General features: G+C 42.4%; 1 protein-coding gene across 2 annotated transcripts in view; it reads right to left on the reverse strand.

The window, feature by feature from the left end:
- Window positions 1–1059: 1059 nt before the first annotated feature.
- Window positions 1060–20101, reverse strand: part of bmp7b (bone morphogenetic protein 7b) — a 36636-nt gene continuing 17594 nt past the window's right edge. For both annotated transcript variants that reach the window (XM_074643827.1, XM_074643826.1), the window contains exons 3-8: window positions 9932–10124; window positions 7538–7686; window positions 5418–5621; window positions 4289–4365; window positions 2539–2649; window positions 1060–2247 (exon numbers count right to left, since the gene is read on the reverse strand). In XM_074643827.1, the coding sequence (XP_074499928.1) occupies window positions 2098–2247; window positions 2539–2649; window positions 4289–4365; window positions 5418–5621; window positions 7538–7686; window positions 9932–10124 (884 nt within the window). In that variant the 3' untranslated portion in view covers window positions 1060–2097. The remainder of the gene's footprint in view (window positions 2248–2538; window positions 2650–4288; window positions 4366–5417; window positions 5622–7537; window positions 7687–9931; window positions 10125–20101) is intronic.

Raw genomic sequence — 20101 nt, forward strand, 5'->3', positions numbered from 1 at the left:
GAGAAAAGTAAATGGATAAAAGTAGACAAAGGGGGGATGCTGACAGCTGACCTTTATAGGCCACACAACTGCTACATAAAATGAAGTTATGTTTTCTGTAAATTGGAAAGTTCTCTTGTCATTTCCCCCCACAGGAGTCAGCAGCATGTGGGCAACAGGACAGCACCAGTAAGCATTAACTTAAACACACACACACACACTATACAGCTATACTATCATACCGAAACGTTCATGTGAAAATGAAAGTGTGTGTGGGTGTAAGGGATTTTTTTTCTCTCTCATGGGCTCCTCCTCCTTCTCCTCCTCCTCACAGGCTTTATGGTGCTGACTGAAGATACTGATCAGGCGGACAATACAAATCCAAAGTTCAGATCGATAAGAAATATCTATAAAAAAGGGTTCATAGTGATAGTAGAGAAACACACTATGTAATTTTCCCCAGCAGAGGGCAGTGTAAACCTGCCTATTTACACACACAATGAGATCTGTTTTGTAATTTAATCAACAAAGCAACTGTCTGTGTAGGCTACTAGATGTGAAATATGTTGTGAAATAAATTACATTAATATTCTGAATGCGAAAAAATGCAGCTTGTTATTAAAAATCCAGGGCTCGATCAGTTTGAGAACAACGTCAACAATTCAAAGTGATGTGAAAAAAAAGATAAATGGATAATTAGCACAGGACTTTTGTATTGGACACACACACAAAAAAGGGCTTTTGAAAGATTAAAAATAAATCCTTTAAAATGCCGTTGTAGGAGACATGAAATACAGATTCCATGCTATACGTTTAAGATGCATGTGCCAACATCCACCCACCCAAAGACAAAAAAACAAAACACATCCACACCTCACAGGCGTAAACCACAAACACTCATACACACACTCAGTACTGTACCGCAACCTGAGAAAACAGTTTGCTTTTTCACAAGCGAGGAACCACTTTTTAGACAGATCTCAGGACAGCAGGTGAAAGATGTAGCTACAATCTAAGCAAATATTTGTGCGGGAACATGTTGAAGAAGTGATCCAGATTAAAACAGCACACCTCGAGGTGTTTTTGTTGCTTTTCTCCCAGTTTATTGTTGTACCAGTTCAGCAGTAAAACATGGTTGAGACATCGGAGCACACTGTGGAACATCTTAGCCAGCTCTCAATAAATAGACCTTTTAAATATGACAGATTGTATTACAGCAGAGGAATATAAACCTGAAAATGTCTAGCACACAGAGCAAGATGCTTCTCTCTCTCTCTCTCTGACGTTTCGGCTGATTGTTGCTATAAAAATGTGCGTCAGGTACATGGAACAGCTTCGACTGATGAAATATGTAGACGTTTAAAACAGGTCCAAGTTGTCACGAATCGCCCTCCCGCCATCGGTGTGTAGCGTACATGTGAGAGGGAGAGAGACGCGTCAAGTTTGAACTCAACGCTCGCGTCAAAGTAGTTTTCTGTCAACTTTTGTTTTCCTTAGAGTTTGTGTGTACTATTGTGTGAAAGAAAACAGGCAGCATTACATACAGGAGAAAAACACAAACCCAAGTGACATTCTAGGAAATAAATACACTTCTTGCTTTGTTTGAAAAAAAAAAAAATATTTACACAGTTTTGTACATAGAAGAAATTCAGAACATCCATCTGGGTCTCAGTCATAAAAAATATATATAAAATCTACAGTAAAAGAATCCACTACAATAATTATTGAAATAAACAAAAAAGATTGTTGACTGTGAATGAATATACAGAACAATCACTGCTTTTAATGTCTTGTATACACAGTAGAAAGCACAAACGTGAGTGTGTGTGTGCGTGTTTGTTGGTTTGTTTGTGCGTGTGTGTGTGTGCACTTGTGGCCAGGAGTCTAAAAAACTGATTGAAATTCCCGTTCGGCCACACAACATGGTGTTTGCTTCAGGACAACCTTAAACATGTAACGAGAGTATCTTCCACACAGGAGACGGCCTCAAACTCGCTATAAACGTTCATAAAATACATATAATCCATTTTCAATGTTTAAAATGGTGCCTGACAGCGAGAGGAAGCCCTTTCTATTCGTGTGTGTGTGCGTGTGTGTGTCTGTGAAGATACTGACAGTCTAGTGGCAGCCACATGCTCTGACCACCATGTTGCGGTATTTCTTGAGGATGACGTTGGAACTGTCATCGAAGTAGAGCACTGAGATGGCGTGGAGCTGTGTGGGGGCACAACAAGGCTTAGGAACCGTCTCCGGGTTAATAAAATGAACCTGGGAAGAGCAGTTCAAATGTTAAAATTCATCATTACACCACAGATGAATATTGGTAAAAAAGGATGCATCACACAGGGTCATACACTGAATCTGAGTACTGTGGGGGAAAAAAGCTTATTCCGTGTCACATCACCGATGACAGTTTACTCTAAAATACAATCTGCGACTGCTCTGGATCATTAAATACAGCGTTTCCAACAGCGGCTACATTGTCTTGACAGTTGATGAGATGATTAGACTCTTAACATGACTGCTGGGTTTTTGTTCCCTGCTTTCATGGTTACTCACTAGGGTTTGCACAATGGCATGGTTTGTGGCGTTCATGTAGGAGTTCAGCGGGAAGGCACACTCTCCCTCGCAGTAGTACGCCGCGTATCCTTCTGGAGCGATGATCCAGTCCTGAGAGAAGGGAGGGAGACGGAGAGACTTTTAGGTTGGAGAATTGGGGAAAATGGTATTTATTTATCCGTTGATATGGACCTGATACTGATGATATATAATGTTGTATTTGCACCTTTACTAAAAAGAGCACAGTGCTATTACGGCCTTATCTTTGATTCTGGTGGCTTTTAGGAGAATATTATAATTGTACATTGCCAGCTGTTTATCAAATTATAAATTTACAGTTGCAACTAACTAACACATATTTTCATAGCTTTTAATCTGCCCTTTATTTTCTTTATAATTTTCTATAAAAGGTAAAAAAAAATTGTGAAAAATTCCCATAACTATTTCTCTGCCCAAGTTGAAATATTTAAATTGTTTGTTCTGCCTGACCAAAAGTCCAAAACACAAACGTATTCGATTTACTCTCATAGAAGACAAAGAAAAAACATAATTTGAGAAGCTGGAATCAGTGGCATTTTTACTTTAAAAATACTGAAATGATTAATAGCTCAACAAAAAAATTCTAATTAATTATCTGTCATTGGACTAATCGATTAATTGACTGATTGTATCAGTTTTCAGTGTATTTTTAAGAAGTGTCTGGTGTAATCATGCTATATAATCAGAGGATTAGGGCAGCTTGTATGTAGCTTGAAAGACAAAAACCAGGGCAAAAAAGTCTGAAGCTTATTGCTATTGCTATTTATATGCTACAATAGTACGTGAGATTTTTTTAGTATGTCCGAAACCATAATATGAAACCAATAGTATCCAAATTGCATACTATTTCCAGTGAAATATTACGGTATGCAAACACTGGACACTACGTCGGCATAAATGTCCCACAATGCAATGCAACGACAACGTTCATAACGGACGTTGACGGACAGCTCTGTAACATCAATAACGCTTCAATTTAACTGCAAGTATAAGATTTCACTTTGCTAGGCGTAATATATGTTTTTACAATTATTTCAGACTTTTTGATTCTCGCAAATCATCGTTTTGGTCACATGAGGTTGGCACGGGTTACCATGGTTACGCATCTCCAACCGACAAGGAGGCTCTTAGGAAGTGACGACGTAAATTACTGCTCAGTGTGTCCGAAAAGATACATACTGCTGTTTATTCGCACAAAAGTATGTTGAACGATAGTACACATATTGAGTATGTAGTGCATAGTATGCAATTTCGGATGAAGACTTTATTTTTATCGTCACATACATACATGAAATTTGACCTCTGCTTTTATCCCAGCCTAAGCATTTAGGAGCAGTGGGCTGCTGTAAAGCACCTGAGGAGCCACTTGGGGCTCAATGTCTCGCTCAAGGACACATCGACATGCAGACAGGTGGAGCCAGGGATTGAACTGCCAACCTTGTTGTTAAAGGACGACCCGCTCTACCCCCGGAGCCACAGCTGCCCCTCTGAGAATATTGTTACAAATGAAAATAACCGAAAGAGGGCATCTTGTGTGGCAGCTGGACAGTAAGAGTACATCCAGCTGAAACTGTAAAGGTGTGGTGGACTTGTCCCCTGTGGAAATAACAAGTATTATATGGACAGATTCTAGTGTGCCATTTATCAAGACTTGCACCGTCTGTAGGGGCAATCTATTCTGGGCTACCTGTGAGAGGAATGCTTTCCATACCTGCCACCCCAAGTCTCTGAAACTGACGTAGAGCTCATGCTTCTTACAGGCCTGTTTCTGATCAGTACTGCTGTTTTCTGAGGAAGAAGACAGAGAGAAAGATTATACTTCAACACGTGTGCTATTATCCCATTCAGCTACAAGACCAACTATGCTGTGGTCGGACCCCAATTAGACAGCGATGATAAAGAACAGACCTAAACACAGCCAATATCCTCATACAAAACATTAACATTTAAACAATGGCTGAAGGAAATCACCTCCAGATACAGCAGTAGTTTGGTAATTGTTTCAAATGAATGGGCCACCCTGCTTAGAGGTCACTTTACTGGGCTTTGAGTTTCCACTGGATGAAACAGATGTGCACACGGAGTAGGCTCGCCCCTTTTTTTTCATAACTCCAAGTCTTTTATTTATTCTCTCTGCTTTCTCTTCACCATTTCTTCAGCCCTTTTACCCCATCCACGTGTTAAAAAAAAGACTCGTCTGTTTTCTATCTAATGGTATCTCTCTCGCTTCCTCCGGTGACCTCTGGGGCTCTGTGGCGCATTAGTTCCTGAGAGCGTTTCACATTGGAAATGATCATGAGCGACTGGTTCTCATCATCCAGTTAAAGACTGCTGGTATCCAAAGTTCCAAACAGGCCCATTTGGCCCATGTGTTGTGGCCCCGGTTGCCCTACAGCACACCGCAGATGTGCTCTGCCATAAAAGCCTGCGCTGCCTTACCTCCACGCAGGGAACTTGGCTCCGACTGCTCTGTAATGCTTGTGTAAATAAACAAAAACAGCAGAGGGATACTTGAAGCTCAGGCATTACAGTCTAATGTTACAGCGCTCCACGTAAACAAACCCCTCTCACACCTCTAAAACAAAAGGCCCCAAGTATGCATCACATGTTTTGTCGTGCAAAAGTCACATCAGTTCCAATGGAATACTTTAGTTGGTCTGGATATATTTGTGGATGCTTGTGTTTGCGTGTCAATGAGTACACACTATATGTCCGACCAGTCATCTGTGTCTCATTCCATGGATTCCTCACATAGCCAACAAAAGCCAGATTAAACCAGCTCAACACAACAACATAAATCAGTACTGGCTGTATATACGACCCACACTTTGCGTGTTTACCTGCAACATTGGCCACTCGGAGCGCCTCTTGGCTCTTTGTCCCTTTGGAGCGGTTGGGGTTACGCTGTTTGGCCCCCCCTTGCGCTGAGCGGATGCTTCGCAGGTGCACCTCAGTGGCTTTGAAGAAGGCCACCATGAAGGGCTGTTTATTCTGAGGCCCACTGCGGCCAATCAGCCCCGCCACGCGAGGATTGATGCTCTCTCCTGTAGGGGGAGACAGAGAGAGCAGTTCAACAGGTGTCGGCACCACAGAAATGTAGATTTTATTCATACGGGGTGATGTACAAGGGGGAGAAAAAGGAATGCTTTTGAAATAAATGTGTGCCTACTTGGTGTGTTTAGAGTTTATTTTGCATGTGTGTGGTCTTCCCTTTCCTCCCTGCAACAACTTTTGTCTGTTTTACAAATGAGATTTCCCTCTGTGAATTCCTTTCCCTTTCTCTCATCCCTTCTCCACCTCTGAAACGCCGAGAACAAACGTAGCGCTGAACATCAAAGCTTCTCTACTTGTGTTTGAGTGCGCGTTTGTGTGTGTGTGGGTGTGTTTGTGCATGCTCGTGCATGTGCTCTCCGCCAGAGTCTATCTACTTCTCACGTAGAAGAATGTGTGCGTCTGATCACCGTTATGTGGTAAATCAAGGCCTCTGGTCGCCGCTGGCGACGGGATGTCCCGTGTGCCTGTCTGTGCATGCTCACCCATAACCCTTCATACACAAACACACGCTCAGGGATACAGCCTCTCTCTAGCACTCCCCTCCCACAACATGAAAGCAATACAGTGTCTGTTTTCCTCACCTAACATGTAACATCCTGCCATCCTGGGAGAGATAATATTCTCAAACACGCTCTTGGTCTTCACACTGTTTGTTGATAAAGTTTTTCCACTGACTAACATCCAGGCCCTGTGATGACAAACTCCTGCTGAGATGTTATCCTTTAGATAACGCAGTGTATTTTCTGCATGCCCGCTAATGATGCTGAGGGTTTGACGGATGGAGACGGGGAGGAATGACTGATGAATGACGAGGAGCAGGGTTTGATTTATCTTTGCTGTGTGCACACAAAGAATGAATCATCTAATTCTCAGAACGGCCATGATGTCAATGCACATATAGTTGATTTGGATCTGTTTGACCTCAAGGATGGGGGTAACTAATTCCATTTACTTCTGTTCTGTAATCATGCTTTCACCAAAGTAGTGTACAATCTTTACTCTGATTACATGTTCGGGTATAGCTAGTGTAGTCATTCTCAAAGAGTGGTCCGCGAGTAGATGGTAGATTGGTAAAATATGTTTTTAATTTAGAATTCAAATCAACTTTCAGTGAGCGACTGCACAGCCTAGTAACGAGTAGCATACAGCTGTCTTGTTTTCAAAATGAAATCAAATGTATGTTAATTCAAACATTTACATTGGCTGTTTTGCTGTGTTGTAATTTGTAATATAATAGGTCTGTACTGAATGCCATTTTTTTACATTCAAAGATTGAGGTTTTCAAGCTGTCTTCAAATTTCAATTTGGACTGAGGACTGAGCGCCGCATCACAAACTGTGCGTTTGAGAAAGCGACAGAGAGAGAGGAATAGAAGGTGAATGGTTCACTACTGCATGCAAAGTTATTAATAATAAAAATATGAATGGCAATGTTATGAATGATGCTTTGAACAATTCGGTACAGCCCTATAAAATATGCTATTGAAGTAGTTTTTTTGGATTGGGTAAGTGGTCCTTGGTCTGAAAAAGTTTGAAAAACACTGACCTAGTGGTAACTGCTGGATAACTGGTAACTACTTTAACTGAATTAGCAACTTTAATTCATACTTAAGGTACTGTAGATACCATGTACCACTATATACACCTGCCCAATGTAAAGCAAACCCAATACAACAACCGTACAATTAATCACATCTTTGTGCCTTTCATAATTCTTGTTTACAATGTCAGGAGGGTGTTGATTCATCTCTATGGTTTTTTTCTGGTTTGTCATCACCTCCACTTTGTACATTTGTTCTTGTCCTTTTCTGATGTATTTTCTTCATCTTCAGCCACACCGGTAACACGTCCACCTGTGACTTCCTATAGTACGTGCCAGGGAATACACTGATCTGAGTGACACTCACCACTTGTGCTCTCCAGGGCAAGCTGTAGACCCAGGTTCCTGCTGGGGTTCAGGACCCAGTGGTTACTGGTGGCTGTCACGTCAAACACCAACCAGCCCTCCTCTGCCGCCCAGATCACCCGAGAGTCCAGCAGAAACAGGTCCGACTCTCTGGAGAGGACGCAGGACACAATAAAAGTTCACACTTAAAAGGTCAGAGATGAACACAAGTCAACAGAGATTATATGCACAATTACAAAAGATAGGCTGAAACCGTGTGACGGAGTGTAAAGCTAAGTGACCGAAGCGCAAAGTAATGGAGTGGAGAGAGGGAGTCGGAGGAGTGTGACGGAGTGAAGCAAAGAGAGAGAGAGATGGAGCAAGAAGAGTAAGTGAGGGAGGGAGGGCTCCAGATGGTGAGGCCCAGGGGAACACTTCATTTTCTTAATTGACAATAATGGCTTTATAAACGACCGGTCCTTTCATACACTACACACAGTCCATCACTGGCTGGAATTTTGTGGGAGAGCCAGAAAGCCAAAGAGAGAGAGAGAGAGAGAGAGAGAGAGAGAAGGAGAGAAAAAAAACACAGCTGCGAAAGAGGAAAAGACTGTGTGAAAAGTAGCGAGTGAAATAGTGCATATCCAAGTCAGTCCTATTGTCCGACACTGAACTCTGGATTTTCTACTCTTTCACCATCGGAGACTAAAATCCCTTGTTCTTCATGTGGCCATTCATGTATCCCGACCTATTTTCTGACTGGGCAGATAGTGTGTCACAGAGCTCTGGTTCATTCATGTACCCAGGCCCGTCTCTGGCAGAGGAATAAATGACTGTGTTGTTCCCTCTGGACAACAGAAACCTTTAGGAGGGGTCGAGGAGAGCAGGACATTGGCCATTCCCGAGTTACATACACCTTCTGGACGGCCCAGATTAGCCACACGGAGAAGGTGGGGCTAAGACCTCTTCTGATTGGAGAAGCTTCCAGATAAGGACTGAATTTATTATTTTCATTATTGACAAAAATGTCGATTTTTCAATTAATTAATTAATTAATTCTCTATAAAAGATAAGAAAATAATGACAAAAGCAAATATGAATTCCCAATGCGATTTCATTAAATTACGCACATTAGTCCAAAACCTAAAGACATTCAATAGGCTTTTTTCACACATTTCATATATTTTGACATTTCACAGTAGGAAATAGTGAAATGAACGATGGCTGAATTCCATTTAGCTGCTTTGGTTTCCCTGACACACTGCCATGGTTTACTGGGACATTTGAATGGAACAGAGCCATGGTTAATGTTATTAGTAATAACACCTATGCTTTTTCCTACTAAGTGTGACAAATGTCTGCTGTGAAAAAGGCATATTACATAAAACAGAAAAAAAGCAGCGATTAGTCACATTTAAGAAAATGGAACCAGCGAATGTCATTTCCTCTTAAATAAATAAATAACTTTAGACTTGAGGCCCTGACACACCAAGCTGACGGTCAGCTTGGGGCCATGGGTGAGCGTCCGTCGGCCTAGTTTTTGTGGCGTGTCCCGCACCGTCGGCTCTAGTATGCCCGTGTTGGAGGTTATTCGGCCGATTCAGCATGTTGAATCGGCGGCAGTGCCCGTCAGTGGGAGAAATCACTCTGATTGGCTGTTCAGCTTTAGCGAATCAGTGCAAGAGAAGAGAAACGGAAGTGAGGGAAGCAAGCAAACGAGTAAAGTCAAGACGACATACACAGAGGGCTCTTCTCATTTTTCATCTTCATCTCATCTGATCACACCAATACACGGATATTTTCACAACATAACCATCTAGAATGAAGCTGAGTGGTGAGCGAGACTGGTGTGAAAATGGTCGCCAGAACACTGCTTTGTTTTTATGTACGTATCATAACAACGGCTTGTATAATCGCAGTCCTCTGTCTTCCGGTTTCCCTTTTTTGAATGACGAATACAGACTACCGCCGTGTGGAGAGTTATTTCATCTCACGCAGGCGCAGAGCGTACGTGATAACTGGCCGTCAGCTGTAGTCTTTGCGGTGTGTTCGGATGCAACTTGTTGGCGAAAAGAAAGGCGACGTGAGGCGACGCAACAGTCGGCTTTCATCGCTGCTAGTTCACTGATGTCGGGTTGGTGTGTCCCCAGCTTAAGAGTCTACAGTACAGGCTACGCTAGCAGCTTTGTGAGGCTGTACTCAGGCACAGCGGTGCTTTGAGCCAAGTGCGAAAATCAGCATGCTAACATGCACACAATGACAATGCTTACATGGTGATGTTTAGCAGGTATAATGTTTACCATCTTAATAATTGATCATTGTTTAGCAACATGACAAATTTCTACTTGTTGTTTTTACCATATTGAAATATACAATATTGACGGGCAAACAAATAAAACCATAAAGCCATGCTCACCTATCAGAGTGTTCCTCCAGCACCTGGTAGATGCTGATGCGGAAGGTCTCATTATCGACACGTTCGTGGATGAAGTCTTTATATATACGAAACTCAGCAGCGGTGACCGCCTCGCCCTCCGGGATCCGTGATAGGTCGAATCTGAATTCTCTGTGATGCCGTCGCACTGGTAGGAATTCTTTATCGTGCTCCACTGCGAAAAAAAAAAAAAAAAACTTGAAAATGTATCATCAGACAGACTTTATGTGTGCAGAAAATGTTGCTTCTTTTCACAAGCTCTTTTGCATCCCCCTTTTTATGAGCAGGGATTCAAAATGTGTGCAGGGAAACAGAGGGGTAATGTGGCTTCATATGAAACTAAAACGTCTTTGTGTGGTATTGAGTTGCATCTTACAGAAAAAACAAAACACAAATGTCTTTTTCTACAATTCATTCTTCCTCCACAGTCCATCAACCTTGGTTGTTAGCGAGGAGCTGACACAGCTTGTCAGACTGTTGGTCAGTCCCAGATTAAAAACATCTATAGATATGCAGTACACGTGTTGGCTTATGATTGAAACATTCATGAGGACTAGGAGCAATGCATCTGGCGCACACTGAGCCGTGATAGAGAGATGCAGCCGGACTCTGACAGCTTTATGAGCGCCTTTCTTCTCCCTCTCTTCCTCTCATAGCCCCAGAGAGTTATCCAGTCTGCCCTTCATCTGGTTCTCATGAGTTGGGGGCTCCATGTTTGGTGTACCCCCATCCCGATCCCCTCCTCTCTCTCATCCCCACATCCCAGCTCTCCAAGCCCCCCACCCGGCTACACCCCCAAGACGTGCCCCCCCTGACCCTGCTCCTCTCATGTCCCAGCAGGACATCCCAGGGGTCAGCGCCTTGTCTCTCATCATCTCATGGCTCTCCCTCCACCTCCCTCTTTATCATCTGTCAGACAGACCGCCCACACACACATACATACATATACAAACAGATACACACACACACAAACACATTAAACATTTATAAGCTCGCAAAAACCATGAAAACAATACATCATCTACCCAGACCCACTGCGGTAATTTTTTTTTCTTTCATCGGCCTTGTACCTCTTCTATATACTGTAGTTTAGAGTAGAGATTTCCTCCCTCCCTTATTTATACAGCACTTATCAAAACCAGAGATTATAAAGAGCTCTACAAGGACAAAAATGAAATTTGAATCTTAGGGTTTGGGGGTCAGACAAACAAGCAATTTAAAGACCTGAGCTTTGGGAAATGTGATGTGATTTACTGACATTTGCTTCCCTGACATTTATATATCCAAAGTAGGGCTGCAACTAACGATTATTTTCATTGTTGATTAATCTGTTGACTATTTTCTTGATTAATTAATTAGTTGTTTGATCTAGAAAATGTTAGAAAATTGTGAAAAATGTTGTGTATGTTAGTGTTTCCGAAAGCCCAAGATGACGTCCTCAAATGTCTTGTTTTGTCCACAACTCAAAAATATTCAGTTTACTGTCATAGAGGAGTAAAGAAACTAGAAAATATTCACATTTAAGAAGCTGGAATCAGAGAATTTTTACCTTTTTTCTTAGAAAATTACTCAAACCGATCAAACGATTATGAAAATAGTTGGCGATTAATTTAATATTTGCCAATGAATTGATTAATCGTGGCAGCTCTACAGCAAGCTAATATTAACTGACATTTAAAACAAAGCACAGCTGAGGCTGATGGGAATGTCATTAGTTTTGCAGGTGTTTGGTCATAAACCTAAGTATTGGACAGATTGTAATTTTGACCTGATAATGAAGCTAGATGAAAAGTGAACGGATAACCAAAGTTATTATAGAGGGGGATATTTAATTTCCAATTATTGGGCAATTGGAAATGAAGGAAAAGGAAAAGTCAGGGGATGACCAAAATCATTAGGATTCATCCTCTGGAGACCACGAATGTTTGTACAAAATGTCGTAGTTGTTGAGATACTTCTGTCTGGACCACAGTGGTGAACGAACTGACTGAAACAGAGCAACAGAGCCATGCCGCTATCTAGCCATCCATCGGCTATCCATTGCGACTCAAGCGTTCTTTATCAGATTCGACCGCCCTTGAACTCTGAACAACTTTGGTTAGAAAAAAAAAAGGATCTTTGCCAAGCTATCATCACACTAATGTACGCACACACATTACAATTCAAAAGAATTTCTGACGACAGCATACTTCTGCTCTATACCAGCTGTTAGTAATATAAGTGAGCAATGATGTAAATGTTATGCATGTTTCATTGCACAGCTAGTGCGGTGTTATTTCTTTCACTGCACACCTGCCTCTTTGTCTTCCTCAGCCCTGTTTCCCCTCTTCCCTCTTATGCAGTTTTCCCAGTGGATTCTCTCTCCCCTACACCCCCTTTCATTTATGTCTCTATTAAACCCAGTTGCTGAAGGACATTATACAAAGGCAGCACTGTGAGATGATTGGCCAGAGCAGGAGTAAAGAAAGGATCTAATTACTCTTCAATGAGGGACAGCTCTGCTCTCTGTTGGCCATTAGATGGCCTCGCTTTAGGCTCCCATTGTCCTCGATCTGCTGCGGACACACATTGGACTGGTTTGAAAAGCTGTTCAGCTCTTCCTGAAAACAATGGAGTTAAACCTTTATTCGTTTACACCAGCCCTCCTCTCTGTCCACTTGGACCATATCTGCACTGTGGACCACTCCGTCAATCACAGCTTCCATCAAGCCCCAAGTCACCTTCAACGACATTATACTGAGTGTGTTGACGTACATTCTTGTGATGAAGAAGTACACCTGAAGCTGACCTCAGATACTGAGTCTACTACACACTGTACACTTCCCCAGTGGTTAACAACCTTTTGGTCTTGTGACCAGTGGGCATTACCTCCGTGTCTGAAGTGTAGCCAATGCAGAAGTGCCTTAAACTTGCATTCTTTCTAATAGCCAGTAGGGGGCGACTCCTCTGGTTGCAAAAAGAAGTCCGATTTTATAGAAATCTATGAGAAAATGATCCTACTTCTCACTTGATTTATTACCTCAGTAAACATTTTAAACATGAGTTTATGGTCTCAATCACTAGTTTCAAGTCTTCTTCAATACAGCATGATGTTCATTTAGTAAATTATGGTCCCATTTAGTCAAATAGACCATAAAGCAGGGTATGATTTAGGGCGGGGCTACCTTGTGATTGACAGGTCGCTACCACGGCGTTGTCCGGTCTGGAAGTTGTCCGTGTTTTCGTCTTACAACTTTAACCCTTTCACAGTGCGTTTTCAGTTCATGAAAGTTAGTATTAACATTTTGGTGGCATAAAAATGACTTAAACTGACTCTCTTGTCACTATTGGTTGCAAAAAAACAACAACATGGCGACGGCCAAATCGCCGAACTCGAGGCTTCAAAACGGCTATCCACAAACCAATGGGTGAGGTCACAGTGACTACGTGTACGTCCACCTCTTGTCTATGCTTGTGTGACCCCTTAAAACAAAGCAAATGGTCTCCATTCAGAAGAGGAATATACTACCGTTTTCATTTTATCATCCATCCAGTTACTTCATGTTTTCCGTGCCCTCTCTTTTCTCCTTCATACCTCTCTGCTCCAGGGCCTTCTTTTTCTTCCACCACACTAGGGACCTCTCCCTCCTCCTGTAGCCCAGCGCAGGTGCACTCCCTCTGGGGAGAAAGCCAGACCTGTTCTTTAGCCTCCAGAGCAGCCGCCCGCCCCTTACTGTAAAAGCTCTTTATTTTTTGCTCGTGAGAACAGCTGGATGCTGCTGTGAAACTCCCACACTAACTATTTCTCTCGCATCGCTTTCCATTTTCCACTCCTTGTTGTATGAATTTCATCTGTACAGTTTGAGAGAAAATGAGAGCACCCTACAGAGCGTAGCCTCAGCCTCTGCCACGATTCTTTCTCCTTCCCTTACAGGCCATTATAGCAGTATGGCAGTCATTAGATGAGGGGAAGAGGCACAGTCAAAGCCAAGCGGGTGCATTTATGACTTCCTCTGGGAGGAAGTGAGTAGCCATCGCCCCACCTGTGTCGCGTACATACACACACACCACAAACATGGTGAACACACCCTCTCATGGCTTATGAGCCCTTCATTCTGAGTAGCCGGCGTCCGGATCGGTTGCTGCTCCTCACACACACACACACACACAAACGCACACTCCAGACACACAAACAACTATCACAAAGTGTTTCCTGTGAAGAGAACGGTCTTGTGCGTCACAGCACAGTAACACAATCATTATGGGTTTCTGTAATCCATAATTAGAGATGCAACAACACACACATGCAAAAGAGACAAACACACAAACATGTATACACACACAGCGAGCTGCTTTTATCATTTTGGTTTTGACTGCTGATTTACTTTTTATACAAACTGCTGATGATGCACAGTCATCCCACATCATTTGACTTGTGCGGGCCACACACGTGCACAGCAGCACACATCAGAGATGTCGGGATGATCGCGACTTCTTTGTCAGTGCACCTGGCAACCAGAGGGTTACTACGGTACGATCACTGTGTTAGCATCTTTCAAGATTTATGCTTCCCCACAAGGCGTACGCCTTCTCTCATCATGTTCCCCACTACTGAGAGTCTCTGCCTGCTAACAGCCAAAACCACTGATCTATTTACAGAAAATAATCAACAGTGATTTGAGGTTCCCTATTCTACAGCCATGATTTCTGAATTTTATTTCATTTAACTTTATATTTTAAATATTTTTATAATAATCAAAATCCATCCTACCAGAGCTACCAGTAGCTTGCTACCTGTTTCTGAGTGGCTCGCTTAAGGTTCAAAGAATATGTAGCCTACATAAATTAGATAACACAAAGTCACTTTGTAAAGCTGTTTAAATTTCTATCCAATCAAATTCACAGGCGTCCCGCCACCTTCTGACACAAAATGATTATTTGCCAATCAGCTGTCAAGTCGTTTAGAGTTACGCTACTTTCACGTTTGGTTAAATCAGTGACGCCATAACATTAGGCGATGTTAGCAGACTAGCAAGCGCACACCAGATTTGACAATGACCGCAGAAAATAGCCAGGCCAATAAAAGGCAAAAAACATACTATTTTTTTTCGCTCCACTTCAGCAAACAGAGAAGGTAAAGGAGCTGAAAACGCTTGAAAGACAACAGTCTCTGTTTACCAAACTGACAAAGAAAGGCCAACGCAGCACCAGAGGATTTGTTTAGTGGCGCACATCCTAATGAAACACAAAAAGCCCTTTGACTATGGCGGGACTGCAATAGAGGCGATGACTGCGGTGGCTGAAACGTTATTAAAGGACCATAAAAGAAGGAGAAAACTTATTTCTGCTATTGGCAATGTACAAAGCCTGATATAGCTTATGTCTCTTGCTAAAAAAAAAAAAATGGGTGAGATGTTTCTTCATTACCATGAACATGGGCACTGCAGTCGATCCAACATACACCATCCTGCTGCTGTAAATACTCGCTAGTGCACCAAATCCGCAGTTGTAAATAGTCCCCAGCAAATACACTATTTACTGCTGTTTGAGTAACATCTGTTAAAAATTACATTTCTCAGTTGTTTAAGGAAATTAATTAACTAGCCTTTAAAAAAAATTAAATCATACATTTGTGACCCATTTCGTAGTTAGGAACAAATGGGCTTGCGGCTGAGAGCCACTGACATCCTGGTGAAATCAGAAAGTATTCAATTTGTTGACAATAACAAAAATACAGAATATAACCAGCTTTATCCTTTAACTAATTTTTCTCTCTTCCCTCTCTTCCCTTTTCCCTCTCCACTCCCCCTCTCCAGCTGGGCCAGTAGACCTAAGACACTTCTCCGACACCTCAAGCTCCGGAGCAGCAGCGGCCAAATCTGACGGCTCGCATTAGCCCAAGTGTCTGTTCGGCACCCTCACACCCCTCAGTCGCGCCTTGCACGCTTCCGCTGCTCTGCAGGAGGGGGATCTCACCTCTGGCTCCACTCTCACTTCTCTCTACCGACAGATTAAGACACCCCCCCTCCCTCCCCTCTCCTCTCCTCACACCCCACCTTCAGTTCTCTTGAGATAGCTGTGCAACCATCATCTGCACCTCATTCTGCATCCCTGTAGAGCCCATTAACTCCAACAGCACACCTGATTCCAAAACCAGAAAAGCAATAAGTCAAATCAGGGTCATATCATTTCATGTGGAAGTAAATGAAGGGGACTGTAACACTATATAGAGTCATGCAAATTTGATTGATGCACCATAATGACCCGTCTTTCTTTCTGTTGCTCCGACTTCAACAATGTTTTAAGCCCAGTGCTGGGAACGAGTAAGTCAAAGTTTCCATAAGCTAAATAAGGAGAGAGAGGAAGAAAAACTGAGTGCAAGGAAGGGGCAGATTGCTCAAGATGTTTATCCTATAAAGAGTAGAGAGGGTTTGATCTCCTGGGTACCCGGTGACTACCCACAGTAGGCCGATTACCACGTTAGGAAACATCCTGCCCACTGGCGACTACTGATGACATCATGCCTGTGTGATGTATTTGTACTGCTGTAGGGCCTGACAGCACTGGCTCCCTGGGAAAGGGTCAGCGGAGTTTCATGCTATAACTTACTCATACTTAACGATCATTAACTCACCGCAACATGTGTGTGTGCACGATCACGTACACATGCCTTTGAGCCTGTCTGCAAGTAGAAGCAGTAACCACAGGAAGAAGAGTCTATACATTTAAGACTTGTGGTCAGACCAAACTTTTCTGAGTTCTCTCTAGCCTGAGGGCCACGGAGAGGTCTCAGATTATACTCACAGCAGCTTTGTTGACCTCTCTCTCTCTCCCTCTCTCTGCACCCGTAAACTGTAGTGCTGGGTTCCACCTCATGCTTTGCTGGGCATCATGGACCAGAGATTTATACTGGATATGCAACAGCCTGGAACTCACAGGAATGTATCTGACTGTAAAGCCTCTCTTTGGCGCTCTACCTCGGTCCTTTACAGAGCACCCGCGCAGCAGCTGTGCTAAAGGGTAGGTCCATCCAAACTACAAAATCACAAATGACCTTACCACTACTGGTACCTATTCATGCAGATAGTTAAAGGAATTGTTCGACATTTCAGGAAGTACGCTTATTCGCTTTCTGGCAGTTAGATGAGAAGATTGATACCACTCTCATATCTGTCCGTTAAATATGAAGCTGGTTAGCTTAGCTTAGCATAAAGACTGAAAACAGGGGGATACAGCTAGCCCTGGCTCTATACAAAGGTGACAGCCATGCCACCTACCAGCACCTCTTAAGCTTAGTATTTAAGAAGTAATATCTTGTTTAATCTGTACAAAGAGTGAAGTGTAAAAATGACAATTTGCAGGGGTTTATAATGTATAATGCTGTTCTATATTGTGGCTGGGAGCAGGTGCCATGCAACCAGTGGACCCAATGTTTACTACCTGTCAGCTTACATCATTTGGAATGTTTTAGGGCTGTCAAAGTTATCGCGATAATAACGTGTTAACGCCAATTCGTATTAACGTCACCAATTTCTTTAACACATTAACACAACTTGCGAATTTTAGGTTGTAGTAAGCTCAGTTTCAAAGAGTGAAGATACTGGTATCATATGGAACTGGAAAACCTAAGGAATCTATTGTTCCCAATCATGTCATACTAGCTTGTTATGAAGGAAACTAAATAACGCTCCAAAGTTGCGCAAAATTTTAGCGAGTAAAAACTGTCATGGCCATTTTCAAAGGGGTCCCTTGACCTCTGACCTCAAGATATGTGAATGAAAATGGGTTCTATGGGTACCCACGAGTCTCCCCTTTACAGACATACCCACTTTATGATAATCACATGCAGTTTGGGGCAAGTCATAGTCAAGTCAGCACACTGACACACTGACAGCTGTTGTTGCCTGTTGGGCTGCAGTTTGCCATGTTATGATTGGAGCATATATTTTATGTTAAATGCAGTACCTGCGAGGGTTTCTGGACAATATTTGTCATTGTTTTGTGTTGTTAATTGATTTCCAGTAATAAATATATACTGTACATACAATTGCATAAAGCAGCATATTTGCCCACTCCCATATAGATACTGTAAAAGTATTAAATACGTGACAAATCTCCCTTTAAGGTACATTTTGAACAGATAAAAAATGTGCGATTCATTTTATGATTAATCACGATAAACTTTTGACAATCATGCGATTATTCGTGATTAAATATTTGAGTTGATTGACAGCCCTACAATGTTTACATATACAACTGTGAAATGGTCTATAAAAAATCCCTGTAGTTTTTACATTAAACAAATGAAACATAACATGTTAATTAGTGAACTTAAAGTTGAAGTAGGCGAGATTGGAGCAAATATGATAAGTGAAAGTGAAAAGTTATTTTTATAAAACAGTCGCTATATCGTGACAATAGTACACCAAGCAGGTAACCTGAAAAAAATCATGTGCCTCTGTGTCCTCCGGTGCTCCTAGCGGTATCTGCAAGATTTCACAGACCGGAGGAAAACAAGCAGTCAAAGCTGATCTGGGATCTGCTGTCCATCTGCTGTCTATGAGAACCGGCTGTATTTTGGATGAACACACATATATATATATATATATATATATATATATATATATATATATACACACGTATATATATATATATATATATATATATTTGGGATGAACCTCTTCTTTACTGTAAGCCAAAGTGGTGAATCTGAAGAGCCCATACTACAGTGACTGAAGGTCCTGCAGGACAAATTGAGTCATCTAAGAAATGGGAACTTACACATCATCATGTTCCCTCAGAGGTCGGTCAAGAGAGATTGCACATTAGTGAAAGGCAACGGTGACAACAAAGAAACCACATCCTAAATCTTCAGCGGTCATTGTTCTGTGGTGTGATATAATGCGTTGAGAGACAGGGTTGAAGGGGTGTGGCGAGATCTGTGCCAAGCAGTGAGGGATCTCTCCCTGCTAACGCCACAGTAACCATCTGCACTTCCTCTTAACTGCAGGATAAAACAACTCAGAGACGTGGAACCACAGCCATTCAGTTTCCCCCTCGCACTCTTCCCCTCATCCCCTTGTTTTTATGTTCTTTAATTTTGTGGCCACAGGGGCCACACCCTCCTCGACCAGCCAAGCCGCCTCTTATTATAGACCTCAGGAAAACTCACATACAATACGCACATTGGCACAAAGAGACACACAGATTTCCCGGTGTCTACATAAAACTTTTTTATAATTTCCTCCTGAATCCCACAACGGCATCTTATGCACACATGACGGGCACACTGGCACCCTGATTTTAACAGCTTGTTGTTTATTTTGTTTAATTACAGCCCATTGCTTTTTAAAATAAACAAAATAGCAGTGGAGGAAACACGGGAAACACAGCTGCACGCTTGCCTAAATAAATAGAAACCTGCCAAATGTAGTTCATATTCCACGCTGCACAGGCGCAAAATTTCATCACTTATCATAAAAAAGAACACTTGCATACAGTTGTTGCTTGGCTTTTACGAGCTTTGATTTGGCTGTTGGAACCTGTAGAGGAATCTGGACAGTATTACGGGCTTCCGCTAACGCAATCTTCCGCTCAGAGAGCTAACACACATCACACGATGCAGCTGGTGGCTGGGCAGGGTAAGTGGCTCTAAAATAGAGTTTTACTATGCACAAACACTCTGCCCTAACACGAATGCTCTAAAGCACACTATGTGACCACAAGGAAAAGGAATAGAGAAAGAAATGCACTCCGTTTGAAGAAATGCACAGCATCCATTCGTGATCCACCTTTCCCCTCTCCTCTTCGCCTTTCCTTTCCTCTCCTCCTTCCTTTCCTCCTCTCCCCTCCGCCCCGTCAGTGCCCCAATACCAAGCAAAGAGTGCTGTATTTGTTTTTGCAGCAGCGGAGCTGTTGGTCCCAGGATCTCTGGCTGTGCTCTGGCCCACATCTGCTCTCTCAGCTTCGCTGCTTGGTACCCGCCGTCATGAAAGTGCAGGGGAGTATTATGTGCTGCTGGTCACTGATAAGGCAAGGCCAAAGTAACCCAGATGAAAGAGAAGTGGCTAAATGGGTGGGAATATCATTCATTCTGTTATCCACTGCACTTTTTTTATAATCTTGCAGCTCACTTTAATGTATCAATTAATCTTCATTTTATATGCATTTTGC

This window comes from Sebastes fasciatus, chromosome 8 (genome assembly GCF_043250625.1).
Source record: "Sebastes fasciatus isolate fSebFas1 chromosome 8, fSebFas1.pri, whole genome shotgun sequence".
NCBI lineage: Eukaryota > Metazoa > Chordata > Actinopteri > Perciformes > Sebastidae > Sebastes > Sebastes fasciatus.